This window comes from Prionailurus viverrinus, chromosome C1 (assembly GCF_022837055.1).
Source record: "Prionailurus viverrinus isolate Anna chromosome C1, UM_Priviv_1.0, whole genome shotgun sequence".
In the NCBI taxonomy this organism is placed as follows: domain Eukaryota; kingdom Metazoa; phylum Chordata; class Mammalia; order Carnivora; family Felidae; genus Prionailurus; species Prionailurus viverrinus.
In genome coordinates, this window is record NC_062568.1 from 59,160,329 (window position 1) to 59,179,574 (window position 19,246).

The following is a 19,246-nucleotide window of genomic DNA, read 5'->3' on the forward strand; positions in this document are numbered from 1 at the left end:
CTATAAACCATCACTAACAAATCAATTTCTAAAACTTAGGGGAAAAGCCCAGGTAATTCCAAAAAATGCACAAGTTACTGAAATTGAATCATGAATCTTGAATCCAGGAAATAGGAAATCTTAGATCAAGAATAAGAATGAAAGCTGGACTAGGAATCAAAAATCTCCCATCACAGAAAAGCCTAAGACTACATGGTTTCATTGGTGAATTCTACCAAACATTTAAATGAATAATTAATGACAATTTGTATCAAAATCTTACAAATACTGGAATAGAGGGAACACATTCAAAATCATTCTGTGAAGCCAGTATTACCCTAACACTAAAGCAGGATAAAAACAATATGAGAACAGAAAAAAGTATTTGTCCGATATAAGTACTGCTACTCTGGCTTGCTTTTGACATCTGTTTGCATGATAAATATTTCCCCACCCCCTCACTTTCAACCTGCAGATGTCTTAAGGTTCATAATGAGTCTCTTGTAGGTAGCATATAGATGGGTCTTGTTTTTTTATCCTTTCTGCCACCCTATGTCTTTTGATTGGGACCATTTAGTACATTTATATTCAAAGTAATTATTGGCATGTATTTATAGCCATTTTATTACTTGGTTTTTTTCGTTGTTTCTGGAGATTTTCTCTGATCTTGTCTGTCACTTTTGGTCTCCTTTGCACTCAAGGAGTCCTCTTTAATATTTCTTGCAGATCTGGTTTAGTGGTCATGAACTCCTTTAGTTTTTGTTTGTCTGGGACACTCTTTATCTCTCCTTCTATTCTGAATGATAGCCTTGCTGAATAGAGTATTCTTGGCTGCAGTTTTTTCCCATTTAGCACTTTGAATATATCATGCCACTCCCTACTGGCTTGCCAAGTCTCTGTTGAGAAATCTCTAGCTAGCCTTATGGATTTTCCCTTGCGAATTAAGGACTTCTCTTGCTGCTTTTAAGACTTTCTTCTTTATCATTATATTTTGCAGATTTAATTAGAATATGCCCAGGTGTTGGCCTGCTTTTGTTGATTTCGATGGGAGTTCTCTGTGCCTCTTGGATATGGATTTCTCCTTCCTTGCCCAGCTGAGGGAGATTTTCTGCCTCCATTCCTTTCCCTTCCCTTCCCTTCCTTCTTTTCTCTTTTTTTCTTTTCTATGCTTTTCCCTTCTTTTCTATTCTTTTCTTTTCAGAGAGAAAGAGCATGTGAGTGGGGGAGAGGGACAGAGGAAGGGAGGGAGGGAGAGAGAGAGAATCCTAAGCAGGTTCCATGCTCAGTGCAGAGCCCAACACCGAGCTCAATGCCATGAACCTGGGATCATGACCCAAGCTGAAATCAAGAGTTGGACACTCAACCTACTGAGCCACCCAGGCACCCCTCTGCTGTTATTTCTTGAAATAAATTTCTGCTAACTTTTCTCTCCTTCTTCTTCTGGGACTCCTGTAAGTGTTATTACATTTCATGGAGTCACTGAGTTCTCTATTTTCATGCCCCATAATTCTTCTTTCTCTCTTTTGTTCAGCTTACTTTCCATTATTTTGTCTTCTAAGTCACTAATTTATTCCTCTGCTTCTTCCAACTTACTCTTCATTGCACCAAGCCTGTTTTCAATCTCATTTATTGCAGTCTTCATTCTGATTTTTTTTTAACTTATCTCTGTGGTAAAGGTCTCCCTGATGTCTTCTATTCTCTTCTCAAGCCCAGTGAGGATCCTTATGATTGTTGTTTTAAATTCTCCATCAGGCATGTTACTTATATCTGTTTAGCTTAGGCCTTTGGCCATAGTCTTATCTTGTTCTTTCATTTGGCGTAAATTCCTCTGTCTTGACATTTTGTTTAAGTCTCTGACTTTTACTTTGTGCTGGAAAGTCAATTATACTCCTGCCCCTGCAAGTTATGGCCGTATGAAGAAGAGGTCAGGTATTGCCAATTCATGGCACTTCACAGGGTGTCTCTGGTATGTGCTGCATGTTTTGGTTGCTCTATCTTTCAGGCCAGTTGTCTGCAGAGTTTTTCCTTGACTACTGTGGGCAGTGTTTGGTCCCCGGCCTGAATGTGGAGAGTTTTAACTAGATGTGCTCTGGTCTGTGAAACCTGACACCAACTCCGCCAGAACTGAGGCCCTGTAGAACTCTCTGGTTGACAGAGGTGGTGTGGGCAGGGGTTTGTGCTGGTCTCCTGGGGGAGGGGCCTGCCACACGGGGACTGAGACAACCTTGACTGAGAAGGGCAGTCCCACCAGAGCATGGGTCAGTAAGGGCGGGGGGACGGGAGGGCGTTGGTATAAGCAAGTTAGGCAGCCAGTGTACAGGCTGAGCTGCTTCCCTCAGGTGGCTCTGTGTTTATGCTGAGGAGCAGGGGAGGGAGATGGTTCCAGCCAGCTCCTTTGTCCCCAGAGAGGCATCTGGAGCTTGTGCCTGACAACGTCTTATCCTATTTTATCACCGTCTTGACTCAAGGGAATATTTTAACAGTGACAGTACAATGAGCAAAAGTACAGCTTTCCTAAGCAGACCTTTACATTTGGCCTTATTTTTTGATATAACTACATTTAAATGAATACATAAAATTGTATCAAAACCCGATTTTGGTTTTTGTGGACCTAGCTTGATTTGGAGCTCAAATTATATTAGTGGATCCATTGCTTAGCTGTTTTTTTCTAGGTTGAGGCCCCACATGGTAGACCCCAGCAACTCCAAGCTGATCCCAATCCCTGAACCAATCACTGGTGATCAGGGGGTAAAGTACATACTTTGATTAGACTAGCTCCCGGCTGTAACCCAGGTGTGGAGGTAGGTTAACTTCAAAAATGGAGCCAAGAGAAGGGGCATTATAGTTCTCTAAGGGACAGACTAGATAATTTGACATCAAAAAATATCAGGTTACTGCTACAGTGAATATATATTTACTTAATTCCCTACCTGAATTGTATCTACAAGGAACAAGCATAAAACAAAGAAAAATCTTCATTCACTGAAACTAGACAAAAACCGTGTCTCATAGCACAAACTCTTGAAGATACAATGTTTTGTATCATGTGGTGAGGAAGGCATTGAGCGGGCTTGCCTTGGTAAGAAACTCTGAAGGGTTCCTTTCACCTGCAAGTTACAGAAATAGAGATTGGGGATGAGAGAAGAAATGGGGAGCTTCCTTCCACCTAGGGTCCATTTCTCTTTAGGGACAGCCATTTTTCATTTCTAAATGGGCGTGGAGGTAGGGCAAGATCTGGGAGGTAAGGCCAGGTAGGAGGAAAGTCCCAAAAGGACAATGTAGGAACCAGCTTTACTGCTGGGGTCCAAAGAAAAGTGCACTATCATACGAAACAAAAGGCCTTAAGCAGTAGAACTTTATAGTGAATTGTTTTCTCACCTGAGAAGTTGATTCGTTCCAAAATTGGAATTGGTTCGGGCTGGACGCTTTAGAAAAATAGCTATTTCTTTTTAAAAACTTTTATGTGCCTGGCACTGTTCTAAGCCCTTTACATATGTCTACTCATTTATATTTCCTCAACAGCCTGTGAGGTAGACACTATCCATAACCTTGTTCTACAGATAAGAAATCCAACATAGTAAGAGTTCTAGTAACTTTGAGTCACACAGCTAGTAAGCGTTAGAGTCGGAATTCAAACGTAGGTGGCGGTCTGCCACCTAATTCACAAGCTTCACCTGGACTACACCTTATGTATTTCTGTGCTGCATTGCAGGAAAAGTATATGAAGACAAAGCCCTTAACAAAGATTCTAAACAAACTTGAACTTCAATAATATAACGTAGCATTTGTGTTTCTTTAGAAGTATAAAGATTAAGAGAAAGAAAGGTAAACTCTCTTGAAAGTAGAGGAATATGCTTTGTCTGGATCCATAGGAAATACCTTCACCAAGACAACAAAACAGCTTCAAATCTTGGGAAGACAATGAGCAGAGTACCTGGCCTTTTGGACCCAAAAGGCTCACTGAAACAGTCTCTAAGCCTCGAGGACTGCGGTCATCAATTTTATGGAAATGTTGGACGGAGGGCTGTTGACTTAGGTATAACTCTTTGTTCAGTCAAATATAAAGACCTTAATTGTTGAGGGTCACTATGTGCCAACCCAGGAATATTCTGGAGCTAATATTACCAATATATTATCTTAAATGATACAGTGGCTACATTGTGAAAATGTCACTTTGAATGAATAAAAATACACATGAAAATCAAACCAAACTATCTCATTAAGTTTGCTCTTTTTTATACATTGTATTTAGGATGGTATATTGCAAAACTAAAATAATTTTAGGGGTGACTGGGTGGCTCAGTTGGTTAAGCATCCAACTCTTGATTTTGGCTCAGGTCATGATCTTACAGTTTGTGAGACAGCCCCTCATCAGGCTCTGCACTGATCATGGAGTCTGCTTAAGATTCTCCCTCTCTCTCTCTCTTTCTCTCTCCCTCCACCCCTCCCCCAGCTCACGTGCTTGCTCTCTCTCTCTCAAAACAAATAAATAAACTTGAAAAAATAATTTTAACCATTTAAAATCTTCCTGATATGGAAATAAAGCACAAGATACAAAGGTAAGATTTTCCTAAATGGAAAAGAAACACACAAGTAGTAAAGCTGATTAAAATGGAATCCAAGGGCACCTGGGTGGTTCAGTCAGTTAAGCATCTGACTTTGGCTTAAGTCATGATCTGACAGTTCATGGGTTTGAGCCCCACATGGGGCTCTCTGCTGTCAGCACAGAACCCACTTCAGATCCTCTGTCCCCCTCTCTCTGTTCCTCCCCTGCTCATCCTCTCTCTGTCTCAAAATAAATAAATAAACTTAAAAACAAATAATAAATAAAATGGAATCCAAATGGAGTAGACTAATTTTGTAATAAAATGAACAATGAGATCTTTAAAAATTAAATTTAAAAAATATTAAAAGGGGCACCTGGATGGCTCAGTTGTTTGAACGTTTGACTCTTGATTTTGGCTCAGGTCATGATCCCAGGATTGTGGGATCAAGCCCCGTGTTGGGCTCCACATTGAGATGGAGCCTGCTTGGGGTTCTCTCTCTCTCTCTCTCTCTCTCTCTTTCTGCCCCTCTCTCTGCTCATGCTCTCTCTCTCTCAAAGTAATAATAATAGAAAAAAATTTTAAAAATTAAACTCAATCACTACACTGTTCAAGTTAAAAAACAAATAATTGGCACAAAATCTGCTAAAACGTTCAAATGCATTAAAAATTTCAATTTCCCAGCTGATGAGGATTACAAAGTTACTTCTCCTCCAACTCAGAAAATTCCTAGACAGAGACCATTAGTTCTGTTTTGATTTGTGTACCGTGACAGCAAATTGCCTATTTTGCTATTCCCTTGCATAGTGTGTCTGGCACAAAGTAGAAGCTTAAGAAATACCTGTTAATGTCGAGCACACCGTCCAGACTCAATAGAAAATTATTTAATAGGAAATCAAAATTAAGCCTTTGAAAAGGAGCTAACTTGTTCAATAATACCCGCAGGTGTGTTGCCGCTATCTTCAGCCATTTTTAGGTGATAAAGATGGCCCTGCAGGCGACTCTTGACTTAATGACGAGCTAACAGAGAATAAGATTCATTCCGAATGAAGAGTTTCATCTAAGTAGAAATAGAGTCCAGTTGTCAAGTAAACTGGAGGAAATAGAAGCTATTTAAAATCAGCCCCTTTCTTGGTTATCGTTAAATACATCATGGTGAGAAGCGTGAACACTCTATGATGTGGTATGATGTGAAGAATGTTTAGAGTTTAGTCACGTTTCCCGTTCTCTTAGCAACCAGCTGGAAGCAGCTGAGGATAAGGTCTTTCATTTGAAAGAGGCAATATATGAGATTCAAAGTATAATGATAAATCTTGAATAATTTGTGAAAAGTTCTGTTTGCCAGCATCAAAATGGTGTTGTGGAAAAATCTGAGAATTAAGATGTGGTCCAGTCTGTGGTACCTGATCTTAAGCGAGTCATTTAATCTGAGTTTCAGCTATGCTGTACTATGGTAGTTTCCCAAACTTGCCATTTTCTTTTCTGTTGATCAGGTCAAGGAAGTTTGCTTGTATTCTCAGTTAACTAAAAGTAATTATCATGGGGGCACCTGGGTGGCTCAGTCAGTTAAGCGTCTGACATGGTTCAGGTCATGATCTCACGGTTCGTGGGTCCTAGCCCCACATTGGGATCTGTGCTGACAGCTCAGAGTCTGAAGCCTGCTTTGTGTGCTGTGTCTCCCTCTCTGTCTGCCCCTCCCTCTCTCGTGCTCGGTCTCTCAAAAATAAACATTAAATTAAATTAAATTAAAATAATTATGAATGTTTGTTAATGTTATCATGTTTTTTCTGCATCTATATAGATTTGCATCTTTAATCTGTCAACATAGTGATTTATATCAATAGATTTTTTTTTTTTTTTTAATATTGAATCAACCTTGTCTTCCTGGAATAAATCCAATTATCCATGATGTGCAATCTTTTTTTTTTTTTTTCAATAGTGTTGGATTCAGTTTGTGAATATTCTGTTTAAATTTTTATATCTATAGCCATAAATGAGATTGGCTTATAATTTTCTTTTGTATATTAACTTTGGTTTTGGTATCAAGGTTATCCTAGACCCTCAAACCTTGAAAATAGTTCAGCTGTGTTCCTTTTTTTTCTACTTCCTGAAAAAGTCTGAATGAGATTATCTGTTTTTGAACTCATCTATGGAACTATCTGGCCTGTGTTTTCTTTGTAGGAAGATTTATTTTGCAAATACTCATTAAATGTCTTTAATAGTAATTAAATTATCCAGTTATATTTTGTTTCTTGAGTGAGTTTTGATAATGCGTATTTTTTTTAGAATTTTGTCTTTTGGGCTTGCTTTTCTACAAATTTATTGGTGTAAAGTTGTTGATAGTATGTGATTTTAACTTTATGTATCTGCTGTAGTATGTCCACTTTTACCTTATAAATAAGGTCTTAATTCTGCCAAAGGTTTGCTCAATTTATTAATCCTTTCAAAGAACCAATCAACAGCTTAATTCAATATTTTATTTTGTTTTATACTTCATTAACTTTTGCTCTTTCTTTTCTTTTTATTTCCTTTGCTTTATTTGGGTTGATTCTGCTGTTGTTTTTATAAATCCATACTTAGGATACTTAGTTCATTAATTTTAGCCTTTCTACTTTTCCCTATAGAATTTTTTAAGCTGCTTTCCCAGACTTACAGGTTTTAATATGTAGTAGCTTTCCTATTTTTTATTTCTAATATTTTAAAATTTCTATTAAGATTTCTTCTTTGACTATGGCTTATTTAGAAGTGTGTGTGTGTGTGTGTGTACATATATGTGCTTAGGTGCGTGGAGGTGCACATATGTATGTGTTCTCCAAATGCATGTGGTTTTTAAATTATCCTTTTCTTAGTAATTTTTAACTTATATTGTGGTCAGACCGTTCTAGAGACTTGTTCTGTGGCCTAGTGCATGATCGATTGTTGTACTGTATTTATTGTACTGTACTCACACTTCTTCTTGTGAGATGATAAAATGCCTACCTGATGAGATAGTGAGATAGATGACATAGGCATTGGTGGCATAGTGTTGTTAAGCTGCTATTGACTTTTGATCATAAGTCAGAAGGAGGATTATCTACTCTTAGACCCTGGGTGGTGGGGTGGGGAGTAAAGGGGAATGGATTGTGAGGGGAGAGCTGTTTGCTTCTCATTCTCTAGTATTAAGATAGGGACCATACCAGGCTTTCTTCTGCTAACAAGAATATCAAGTAAGTGGCTGAGAAAGAAGAGGAGTCTCTTGTGAGGGGGTGTAATGTAGTCCAAAGTGTTCCTTCTTCCCTGGGCCAAGAGTGAGCATGTGACAGAAGAGGAAAAAGGAGCAGCCCTCACAATGGAGAAAGCCTTGTTGGACACAGTCCCCAGCAACACTCATCTTTAAAAACTTATTGGACCAAAAGGAAGGGATATTTCTTTTTTTAGAGCGGCCTTCCTGGGTACGTGGTATTCTCCACTTTCTCCTTCAACAGTGCTCCTTCCGCGGTGCGTCTGTAGTTTAGACACTATTCTCAGGATTCATTCAAGTGAGTCAGTGGTTCTCAAGCTTCAATTTGCACTAGAAACACCTAACCCACAGACGTCAGTGTTTCTGGCCGAGGGTAAAGTATGGGCTGACATTTTGCATTTCTAACTTAGTCCAAGGTTATATCGGTGCTGCCGGTCCCAGCACCGCACTCAGAGAATCGCTGCAGCAAGCACTGAGCCATTTGCCCCAGTGTCAGAAAAACCCAAGTTACAAGCCAGCTGAGACTGAGCTCAGTAACACATTTGCCACCTCATATACGTGGCTAGGCAGGTCCCAGTCCTTTCCAGGCACTCCTTGGTGTGACTCCCTATGTGGTCCCCAGATCTCTATCATTAGTCCTGAGCTGTGGAATCAAGGTCTTTCTCTGGCCAGTTCGGTTTGCTTCCACGCCCAGGTCGGCTTCTCCTTATCCTGTAGCTCCTCCAAGAAAGAGTATTTCACTCGAATTCTGTGCAAGTCTCTTTATTCCAAACTCTGGCCGGTTGGCAGAAGCTGCTTTCCTCCCATTGCCGTGACCCCCGCCCTCCAGGGGGTGGCCACTGGGATGTCCCGCTTAGGCACATTTCCCCAGCTGCAGGCACCCACAGGTCCACCTAGTCTCCCTAAACCGAGCTCCCGGCTAAAGCGCAACCTGGATTCTCTGGCTTGGTGGTTTATTGTCCATGGTGCTTGTGATTGGGAGTGGGAGGCCTGGCATCCTTGGCTCAGCAGGGCTCTGCACTCTGGATCACAGCTTCCCAAAATCTCTGACACTATCCTTGTAGTTCTATCCGAGTAGCTGCACTCCCTCTGCAAAAGATTCCTGCTCTTCTCTGCTGTGTCCCCAACCCTGGTCCAAGTCCCAGTCCAGTCCCACCGGTTTGTAGGCCCCCTGCCCCCACCTCCAAGCATATTCGCCCTGGGATTATACACGCTTCCTGTGTAACACTGCAAAGAACAATAGGACATGTTATTTGATCCTAATGCACTTTTCTTGCTCTAGGCCAGGCTGATTACAACCCCAAGGCCATTAAGATTTTGAGGGAGGAGGGTTTTTTGGGGGGAGGGGAGAACAAAGTTACCCTCTGCTCAAATTACTGATCAGTTAAAGCCTTATAATACTGTGCAATAAAATTTACTTTACCCTAACCTGGATATTACTTTTTGATAGATCGGAAGGCACTTTAAGTGATAAAATTGCTTTTTGTCATTATAAATATTAATTATTCTGGGTAATTGAAAATGCAAAAAAAATGAAATTCATAGATCTTTCTGGTTGATAGCATGATAGATGTATCAGTTTGCATTCTACTAGAAAGAAGATAAAGTAGAAAAATGCCTTGTGATGTTTTCAGTGGCTCAGACCCCTACTGCCTATATTTCAGGTTGTTAATGTTGCTAAAAACTTCCTGAGATATGGAACTGAATAGTGTGGTGTAATTATGAAAGCCCAATAAAGAGTTTAAAAGTATGAATATTAAAAATTATTTTATTCTGTATGGAAGACTTTTGTACATCATTAATCTTCACAATATACATTTAATTTTTATCTAAATATAAGGGCTACCATTCCTACCTGTCCAATCGGAAAATTCTTGCCCAACTGAAAGGATATTCAACAAGTCTGTCCTACCCAACTGTATTTGTATATATAGTTTCCCTATAGTATTTCTTTGAGGTTTAAATATTATATAACACAGATGCAAAAAGAATTTTGAGCAACATTACAAAACAGGGAAATCATTTATGTTTTCACAAAGTAAAACTGACTTATGAAGAAAGAGGGGCGTCCTTCTTTGAAAATTGCTTCCAGTGAGTTTCAGGGCCCAACCACCATTATCATCACTTTCTCTACACAAATGATCCATTGTAGGCTGCAGTCAATTGCCACACAATTTTTTATACATCAAGGCTTAATGGAAAGAAGTAAGATGAAGAGGAAATATAAATTCAAATTTTCTGTTCATGGTCTAATGGCCTATTATTCAGCCAACTTTCTACATGTAGAAAGCCTTCATTAGTACACCATTAAGGGTGACATTAAAACTTCTGATCTGCTCTTCTAGGCTGTAAGTTATGTCTCACATAACAAATTTTACTTGTGCTCCTTCAGGTCTGGTATCTCTATCTATAAATATCTCTATGTGTTCATTATATCCTGCTATAGGAGTGCAGTGGTGCAGAGTATAAAAAACATAGGTACCTTAGTTTGAAAAGTTCCTTTTTGAAAGTGCAAAATTTAATTAAAAGTAAAGATGTAGGTGGCAGGACAGTAATGGAATGGATTTTAATTACTCTAATGTCAGACTATTAGGCACAATAGTAAACATGCCCAGATGTTTCTATTAACACCAGGACCTTCCACTCAATAGAGTGTGATCTCCAGGCTGACTTAGGTCATTTTCTGAAAGATGCTGCTGAACCACTTCTCTCCATTTTAAAATGTTCCCCTTGGGAAGAATTTGAGGCCTACCCTGTCTCATCCCCAACCTTTACCCATTAGAGGGCATTTGAGGAAGGAACATAAAACTGCTTCTCTCTAAATATTCCATTTTAACCGTAAATGTTGATTTCCAGAACTTTCCATCCAGAGAGACTCATTAGCGTTTTAAGGTTCCTTTCACTAGGAAGCTGCTGAGGATATTCTCTTCACACTGACTAATTGGGAAGTGCGAGTTTCGTACCTCTAAATTGGTATATGAAGTTTCCAAATGGACAAGGAGGCAAGAGTTTTCAGGCACTGTCTCCTTCCTAACCCTTTCCTATCCACCTTGCTCTCGCTTTCAGATTCCAAACCATCTCTGGCTCACACCTGACCTCACTTCTAATAGAACTTCTGGTTGTGCATAGAAGGTTTACAAGAAGCCACTACATCAGAAGGTTGGCTCAGGATGGGGCTCCATTCTACACTGACCTTCACTTAGTATCCAGACCTCTTGTCTAGCATCCCCTCTCCTGATCATAGGGACTCTTGGCCTCAGCTCCTGATTCTTTATTCTACCCTCTCCTAACCTGGGCCTATCTCCCAGGGGTCTTATCTGCCAGGGCTCTGCTGAACTCTTCTTCTCAGACTTAATCTGGTCTTCCTTGTCTCCCAGACACTGCCTGACCCCTCACAGGCCTGCTCTGGCCTGTTGGCACACGATCCAGATGAAAAAGACATCTAAGTCCTAATCTCTGCAGCACTACCAGAAAACTATGTGACTTCAGGCAAGTGGCTGAATGATCTGAGCTCTGTCTCTCTGTGTGTGACACCAGGGGCTGTGCTGGGGCATCTCTAGGGTCTCCTAGGATTCGAAAACTCTAGGAACTGCAGGGTCTCTTTCTTTTCTCCCTTTGCTCTCCATCTTCTAACTCTGTTTCAGGCAAATAAGCAGGAGTGCAAAGTGCCATGACACACAGGGAGGACACCGTTACCTATTTGTAAAGATTACAGCATTTATCTTTATTTGCACTGCATTGTGAAGTTTACGGACTAAGGCGGCATGTTCGGAATCTTGTCTTACGTCTGCGTAGCCGGGTTCCCAGCATTTGAAGGGAGCTCCTCCACGTAAGCGGCAGGAAAATGACCCCTTTTTCCGTTCAAAGAACCAAACCACCATCCTTCTTCTTCTTTCTTGTATATAGTCACAATGTCGCCTGTAAAAATGCACATTTAGTTAGACAAACAGGTCTCTGCCATTTAAGCACAAGCCTGAATCCAGTTGGTAAAACAATTTTAAGGAGATTGTGCTTTCAAGGAGTTACTTGTTAGCATCAGTCTCTGCATGTGATTTAGGTAAAGCCAAATTTATTGAACACCTCTGTGTGAAGCAGGCATAATGCAGAGAATATTAAAAAGCATAAGATAATGAGTAATCGAAGTTATGCCATAAAATAGTTTCATTAAAAACAAGTGGCATTGGGGCCCCTGGGTGGCTCAGTCGCTTAAGTGTCCGACTTCAGCTCAGGTCATGACCTCACAGTTCCCGGGTTCGAGCCCCGCATTAGGCTCTGTGCTGATAGCCTAGAGCCTGGAGCCTGCTTTGGATTCTGTGTCTCCCTCTCTCTTTGCCTCTCCCCTGCTTGCACTCTGTCTCTCTCTTCTCTCTCTCTCTCTCTCAAAAATAAACAAACATCAAAAATTTGAAAAAAAAAAACAACCCAGAATCATGTTGGATCATATATCCTTCTCATGCTGGATGGCTCACGTCAGATGCAGCTTGTCATCAAACTCTTCTCTTGGTGTCTGTGTGTTAAGGGTTTCTCATGTTGGTGGCCAAGACAGTCTGCTATGGTGACTATTATGTCTCAGCTATCAGACTTTTCTTTAGATCGAGACGGCTTCCCTCCATTACATGTGCCAATTTCACAGTCCAAAGTTCCAACTCATAGCTTGCACAGAAACTTAACTCCCCATTCAGCAATTTTGGTAAGTTTAATAAAATGTCAATTTGAAGACAATACTTTTTATTTTTATTTTATTTTATTTTTTTTAATTTTCTTTCTTTTTTTTTTTTTTTTTGAACGTTTATTTATTTTTGGGACAGAGAGAGACAGAGCATGAACGGGGGAGGGGCAGAGAGAGAGGGAGACACAGAATCGGAAACGGGCTCCAGGCTCTGAGCCATCAGCCCAGAACCTGACGTGGGGCTCGAACTCACGGACCGCGAGATCTTGACCTGGCTGAAGTCGGACGCTTAACCGACTGTGCCACCCAGGCGCCCCAAGACAATACTTTTTAAAACAATGATTCAAATAGAATTCCTAAGAAACACATGGCCCTTCTCTAATTCTCTCTCTTTTAACAAATACTATTCTGATATTAATAACCCTAAAAGCTTAACCATAGACACCCCCAAATACTCTGGCTAAATCCTTCCCTTGTGAGAAAGAGTCCTTCCTCTCTGGCTGCTTTCTGCACATTAGAGTAGAAACATCCACTTCCTTCGTGATGCAAGAGAGCTCCTTGACCTTGAGCATCATTCTGAGGTCATTTTTTAGTCTTTCTTCCATTCATTTTCTTCCCCAGTGATTTTCTTTCTTAGGCAAAGGAGACTGTCCACATCCACCCCTACTATCTCACCTCACTCATAAATCACTTTTTATTCTTAAAGATCATTCTCAGCCTACATTCTACCTCCAATGAATTCTCTCAAGTCAGCAGACTGACACAGTCCACTAACAGGAATTCAAACAAATAATTTAAAATCTTGTTGCCAGCTTTCTGAAGCCTCCAATGGTTCCTTTTATTTAAAGAACTCATTTATAGGGGTGGCTGGGTGACTCTTAGGTCATGATCTCACAGTCATGAGTTCAAGCCCTACGTTGGGCTCTGTGCTGACAGCTCAGAGCCTGGAACCTGCTTGGGATTCTGTGTCTCCCTCTCTCTCTGCCCGCCCCCTCGTTCACACTCTCTCTCTCTCTGTCTCTCTCTCTCTCTCTCAAAAATAAATAAACATTAAAAAAATGTTTTAATAAAGAACCCACTTACGAGATAAAGTATAAGTAGACTTTGCTGCCAACAGAGAACTGAAGACAAAGAAGATAATAAGTTTATTGTGTAACTATGCACCTCAAACTCAGGCCCTGGGGTCTAGGTGGCATCTGGGAAATGTGTTTTTTATTCACATGGAAAGTGGGAATACAGCATTTCATTTACCTACTGCTGTAGGTAACCTTATGATGATGTGATGAAGAACAAAGTGACTTCTCTAACACTTCCAACTTTAGGTAAAGGCAACATTGATTTAAGATGAACAGAGGAGAGGGTCTACTATATTACCCTTTTTCTTATCTTTATTTCTTTCTGAACTAGAAGGAGAAGTAGTCGCTGAAGAAATCTGACCAGCAAACTGAAAAGGAAGCACCCGTTAACCAAGAGCAAAGACATGGTGTCCCTGTTGTATGGCTGCAAAATCCATCACGACTTCCTGTTGGCTCTGGACACCATGTCCTGCTTGCAGGTAAACAGCTCTCTCCTACAACACAACCCTTTCTCACTAACCATTTCATCTCCAGATCTCAGCTTTAACATCCAAATATGGTTGTTCATCGGACACACAAGGAAAGTTGAGGCTAGTGGCTGTTTCTTATTTAATGCTGAGGTCTAGGTAACCTATGACAGCATACCTTTCCATGTTCATCAAAAATCTGTGACACAGAGAAAGGGGTTGTTTCCTTAGATTGGCCATAAAACTCTGTTCTAAGGGATAAGTGGGAGAAACATTAAGCTGGAAGTCCTCTGACCTGGCTTCTAGAATTCGAGCTTACCCTACGCCATGAAAGGAAGTCATTTCACATTCTTGTGTGTTTAGTTTTCTGAAAAGGAAAAAGGTGAGGCTACTCTTCTAGTAACTTTCCATTACTGACATTCTCACCCAGGTTAGCCCTGTGATAAAAAGCATGACTCTGGGTTTCTGAGATCAAAGCATGTTCTACCACTTCCTGTAACTTTAGCCAAAGTACTTAACATTTCTATGCCTTAGTCTCCTCAACAATAAAATGGGAATAAATAATAATACTTACCTCACAGGGCTTTTATGAACATTAAATGGGACAATGTGCTTGTAGCAATATCTAGCACTCAGTAAACACGGAATAAATGTTACCTATTTTTACTATGTGACTCTTATTTTCGATGTGCTTTATCTTTATTTTCTAAGAAGGGTCATTATAACCCTGAAATGATTTGATGTTGTAGTAACTTTTAAGGCTGTTGTAACAAGGACAGGAGTTTTAGTCAAATCAAATGGGAAGGCAGTCAAACTATTTGAAAATGATTCTTACCTTTTTCCAAATTTAATTCATCATCTTGTCTGGCTTGGAAAGAATATAAAGCCTTGCAAAGACCACTGCCAAGCTGGGCCACACCAGACGCTGAAAGTTGGATCCAGTAATAATTAGTAACGCTGTGTCAGTAGGCAAGATGAATATGATGGGAAGCTCTTCAATTATTGAATAGTGTGGTGCTGAGCTTAAATATACTGACATCTTCTCAAAGGGAAAGTTTATAATTTCACATAATCTTCGTTCCTGGGTATAGTAACCATTTATGATATACCTACTGTGTATATGGACTATGTATATTATATAATCAAAAACTATATCATAGTACGGAAAATAATGAGTCTGGAGAAAAAACAATAAAGATGACAATTTAAAGTTGTTTCCCACATGAGCTTGTCATCACCAGTTAGCTAGTATGTGTGGTAGTTGAAGCATATTTTGGAAAACATACACCAGTTTTGCCATTCAGGAATAGATCAGAGCCAGCTAGTGCACGTGTCTGTTACCACCCTCCCTAGGTACTGATGGAACTATTTCTTAATGCGATCGCGAGTCTTTAATACACCAAGTGGACCATAACGTCCTGGGTTTTACTGAAACTCTTTTCACCAACTTCTCATCAAGAAACTTGAGAATCAAGGTTATGGTAACTATAGTTAAACAACAAGGGACAATGATAGGGTGTGTGTGTGTGTGTGTGTATGTGAGCTTGTATCTGTGTGTTGAAAGGTGAAATGTGGTGGGTGTGAGCTGGCAAATGGCTAATATAAGGCAGCTGAATAAAGGGAGTAGGTAGGGTTGGGATCACCGTGTTTCTCACAGAAAGGACAGGATTTCCATGGAAGTTTGGAGGAGGTAGTGGAGACAGAACTCCTCACAAGGGTGTGAGGTTGAATGTAAGGACAGCAGATGCAGACTGTCTGAATAACACAGATGCCAGTCATCGAAGGTACCTTCTCATATCATACATTTTTTCCTCAACCCTCCACTTTTTGACTTCTTCCCAAATTTTGGATAACATCTGCACAGAAAGTTACAGATACCAACAAATGAATCAGTCCTAACTGAAATGTAAATTTCTTTGAGCTGATATATGCCCAAAGGATTCTGAAAATAAAATGTAAATGTAGCAACGTGCTTTACCAATAGAACCTCCCCCCAGATTATTGTGGGCCTGGGATTACCTGCAGATGAAGCACTCGGGATTCTCTGCCCACCACAAGATGCCCTGCTCACCTTCATCAGAAAAGGCCGAGATATTTTCACATAACTATGTGTCTGCTGCTGTTTAAATTGTTAAAAAAAAAAAAAGTCATTTTTAACAACACTGTCATCAAAAGTATTTATGAGAAGTAACTCTTCCACAGCTGTTTTCCTAAGGAATTTGTTTTTTTTAATTTTGGGGGGGGAGAGTATAAATGAATTATTCAATAGTTTTAAAAACTCTACCATAAAGCTTTCTTATTTCTAAAGCCTTAATATTTTCAGAATTAGACAATTACTGCATTTTACACCCTGTGGTTGCAATTCTGACGTGCACCTCAAGGTCAAATAATAACGTTCACAGCATTACTTCTACAAATTCAACTTTAATTGGCTTTAATGCAAGTGAAATTGCCATGACTCAATTTGCCATGATTGAGACCATTTTAGAGCTGAGTTTCATGGAAAAAGTCCCCTTATCACAAGGTGGTTACAGCTCCCCCTTCTGATTGGAAATGGAAAACAGCTGCAAGGTACAGTGACCCACATATATGCACATGCTCATTATCAATCCTTATAATGTATCACCAGGAAAATACACCGGTGTGAATTTTTTAAATTATGCTCACACTTTATCCACGTCATGTACCATGTGAAATGGATGAGACTAGAGTATATCACAAAATCTTACAATTTAGGCACATAGAAATTTTATTCTAGAGGCATGTTCAAAGAATAAAGTTAAGGTATGAGGAAGATGAAGAAGAAATCCACAGAATTACTAGCTCCTCATATTTAGTCCACAAAGAATGTATTCATTTGTGATTAACTCTTGTTACTTCACCCAGAAGGAGTAAGACATAAATTTATCTTAAAATTCCACAACTGGGATTTGGGACATGTGGCACATGTAATTCATAATAGCCTTTTTTGCCCCGGTACTATTTGAAGCCACTCCATACAGCAAACCCAGTCAAGAAATTACAACCAAATCTCTTAAATTTTTACCTTTTCTTTCCACCTGAAGATGGAGTTACTGCAGGGATGGTTGGGTTGAGGTCTTTGCTCAAGTTCTGCTAACACTGATGACAGTTTGTAGGAGTTTGCTTGCAAAAGGTCTAGTTTCAAGTTGGTCTGTGGATACATCATTTGGCCATGTGAGTAAATTTCTAGAACATGAGGTACGACTGGATGGGTAAAGGGATATCAGGATAACTTCCAAGATGACAAAGAGGTCTAGAAAGGTACACATTCAACTTCATGCAGATATGCACAGAAAATGCTAAAGGGAGCAAAAAGTGGACACTTTTCAGTATTTTAAAGGAAAGGCTTAGTTGTGAAGTGCACCGCATTCTGGACTCTTCTATACATAGGGTAAACTAGAAACCTTGATAGATATATTACTCAGTATTTTGTGGCAACAAATAGCTTTACTCTGAGCTATTTTCTGCTGAGCAGTGAGAAAGGGAATAATGAGTGTTGATTGCAGAAGGTAGACTTCCAGAGGCCTTGAAGAAAGGATGTTGAACATTGTGCTCAGCATTGTGAACACAACTGAACTTGTATCGATAGAATCCAACTGAAATAGTGTGAGATGGGTTTTGTTTTGCTGCTGCTGCTGCTGTTATTGTTTTTCTTAAAGAGATCAGGTCTTATATTACCCAACAAGTTTGCAGTAACACTTCTGGACACTGGAAACAATGGTCTGGAGTATCTGAGTATAAAAATACGTGAAGCTAGGGGTATCTGGGTGGCTCAATCAGTTTAGCATCCTGACTTTTGATTTCATCTCAGGTCATGATCTCACAGTTTGTGAGTTCGAGCCCCACATCAGGCTCCCTGCTGACAGTGCAGAGCCTGCTTGGGATTCTCTGTCTCCTTCTCTCTCTGCCCCTCCCTCGCTTTCTCTGTCTCTGTCACACACACAAATAAATAGATAAACATTTAAAAAAATAAGTGAAGCTAAAGATACACTCCTAGTTCTGAATTTGACCTCCTGTTCTCCATTTGACCTTGAACTAGAAACTTCGTAATAACTTCTTTGTTAAGCTGTGTTCAGTTAGGGTAAACCAAATAACAGAGTCTAAACATTGGAAGGGGCCTGCTTATCCAATCTCTTCCTGACCATTATTTCTTCCTTTTCCACATATCCAGCAGGGGGATTCCTAACCCTAACATTCTTGCCAAGGGACCACAACACCTCCGGTTGGACTGAACTGAACTGAACACCTCTGATCGACTGCACTGTGGGACAGGCTTACCTAAGATGAAACCAAAACCCACCGCATATCTTCTACCATTAGACCTAGTCTGCATCTGAGAGCATCATAGGACAAGTCTCCTTCCTCTCCTATGTGGTGCTCCTTCCAGTGTCTGAAGATAGTATCTGTTCTAAATATATTCAGTTTCCACAACACTTTCTCCTAGAACATGTGTTATCAACATTCTTCTTCTTTCAAATATGGCACTTGAAGGACCAAGAGGCAATGGATTAGGAAGAATTTAAATGAAACAGAGTTTCCTCCTGCAAGAAACCTTCCCTGGGTAGACTTCATGTTACCCATCGGATGCAGGGTTGTGTAGCCAAGTTACACGGATATTTGCCATTCACTGCTCAAAGGTTCATATTTACTCCATCATAAGCACCATTAATTCAGGAGCCAGACCCTCCCGGACCTTATACCCTCCACTATGTGGATCAGGCCAGCATGTACCCAGATGATCCCAATACATGTTCTGTGCTGGTAATGATGATGACAAAATTCTATGCAAGAACAACCAAAGAAATAAACTTACAACTTAACACCATCAAAAAAACGCTCCATATGACTTTATTTTGGTAAATATTACTTGCATAGAATTAGAAAACCAAACATTTTGCACTATCACAGAAAATGTTCTACAGACTGCTTTATAATTTCACAAAAACTATAGCCATGTGTCACTGCAAATATGTTAGAGCTCTGTTCCCAAGTGAACAGAATTCAGGCCTTTCTTTCCCTAAGAGTATTAGGTTTGTTTTTCCAACAGCATCTCCTCTAAAGGAAGCCTCTGCTAAATAATCGATTAAACTGTACTTGGCTATATCTGTCTCCTTTCACCAAAGAACTACTGAAATTACCTGTTTGGACAGAATTATTAGGTACCTGCTTTCACAAGACAGTTAGGCTAGGTACAAGGTAAGGATAGCTGGCCCAGCTTCCTATATCCTACAAAACATTGCTAAAGATTTTATCGCTTCCTGAATTCTTCT

General features: G+C 40.0%; 1 protein-coding gene across 9 annotated transcripts in view; it reads right to left on the reverse strand.

Annotated features, from left to right (window-relative positions):
• Positions 1 to 11,440: 11,440 nt before the first annotated feature.
• NOSTRIN (nitric oxide synthase trafficking) overlaps positions 11,441 to 19,246 on the reverse strand; it is a 59,028-nt gene continuing 51,222 nt past the window's right edge. For 5 of the 9 annotated variants that reach the window (XM_047872389.1, XM_047872387.1, XM_047872393.1 and 2 more), the window contains 4 exons: positions 17,002 to 17,127; positions 15,975 to 16,074; positions 14,791 to 14,880; positions 11,441 to 11,661 (listed from right to left, as the gene is read on the reverse strand). In XM_047872389.1, coding sequence (XP_047728345.1) covers positions 11,525 to 11,661; positions 14,791 to 14,880; positions 15,975 to 16,074; positions 17,002 to 17,127 — 453 coding nt within the window. In that variant the 3' untranslated portion in view covers positions 11,441 to 11,524. The remainder of the gene's footprint in view (positions 11,662 to 14,790; positions 14,881 to 15,974; positions 16,075 to 17,001; positions 17,128 to 19,246) is intronic. The other 4 variants (XM_047872388.1, XM_047872390.1, XM_047872392.1 and 1 more) reach the window with 3 other exon arrangements.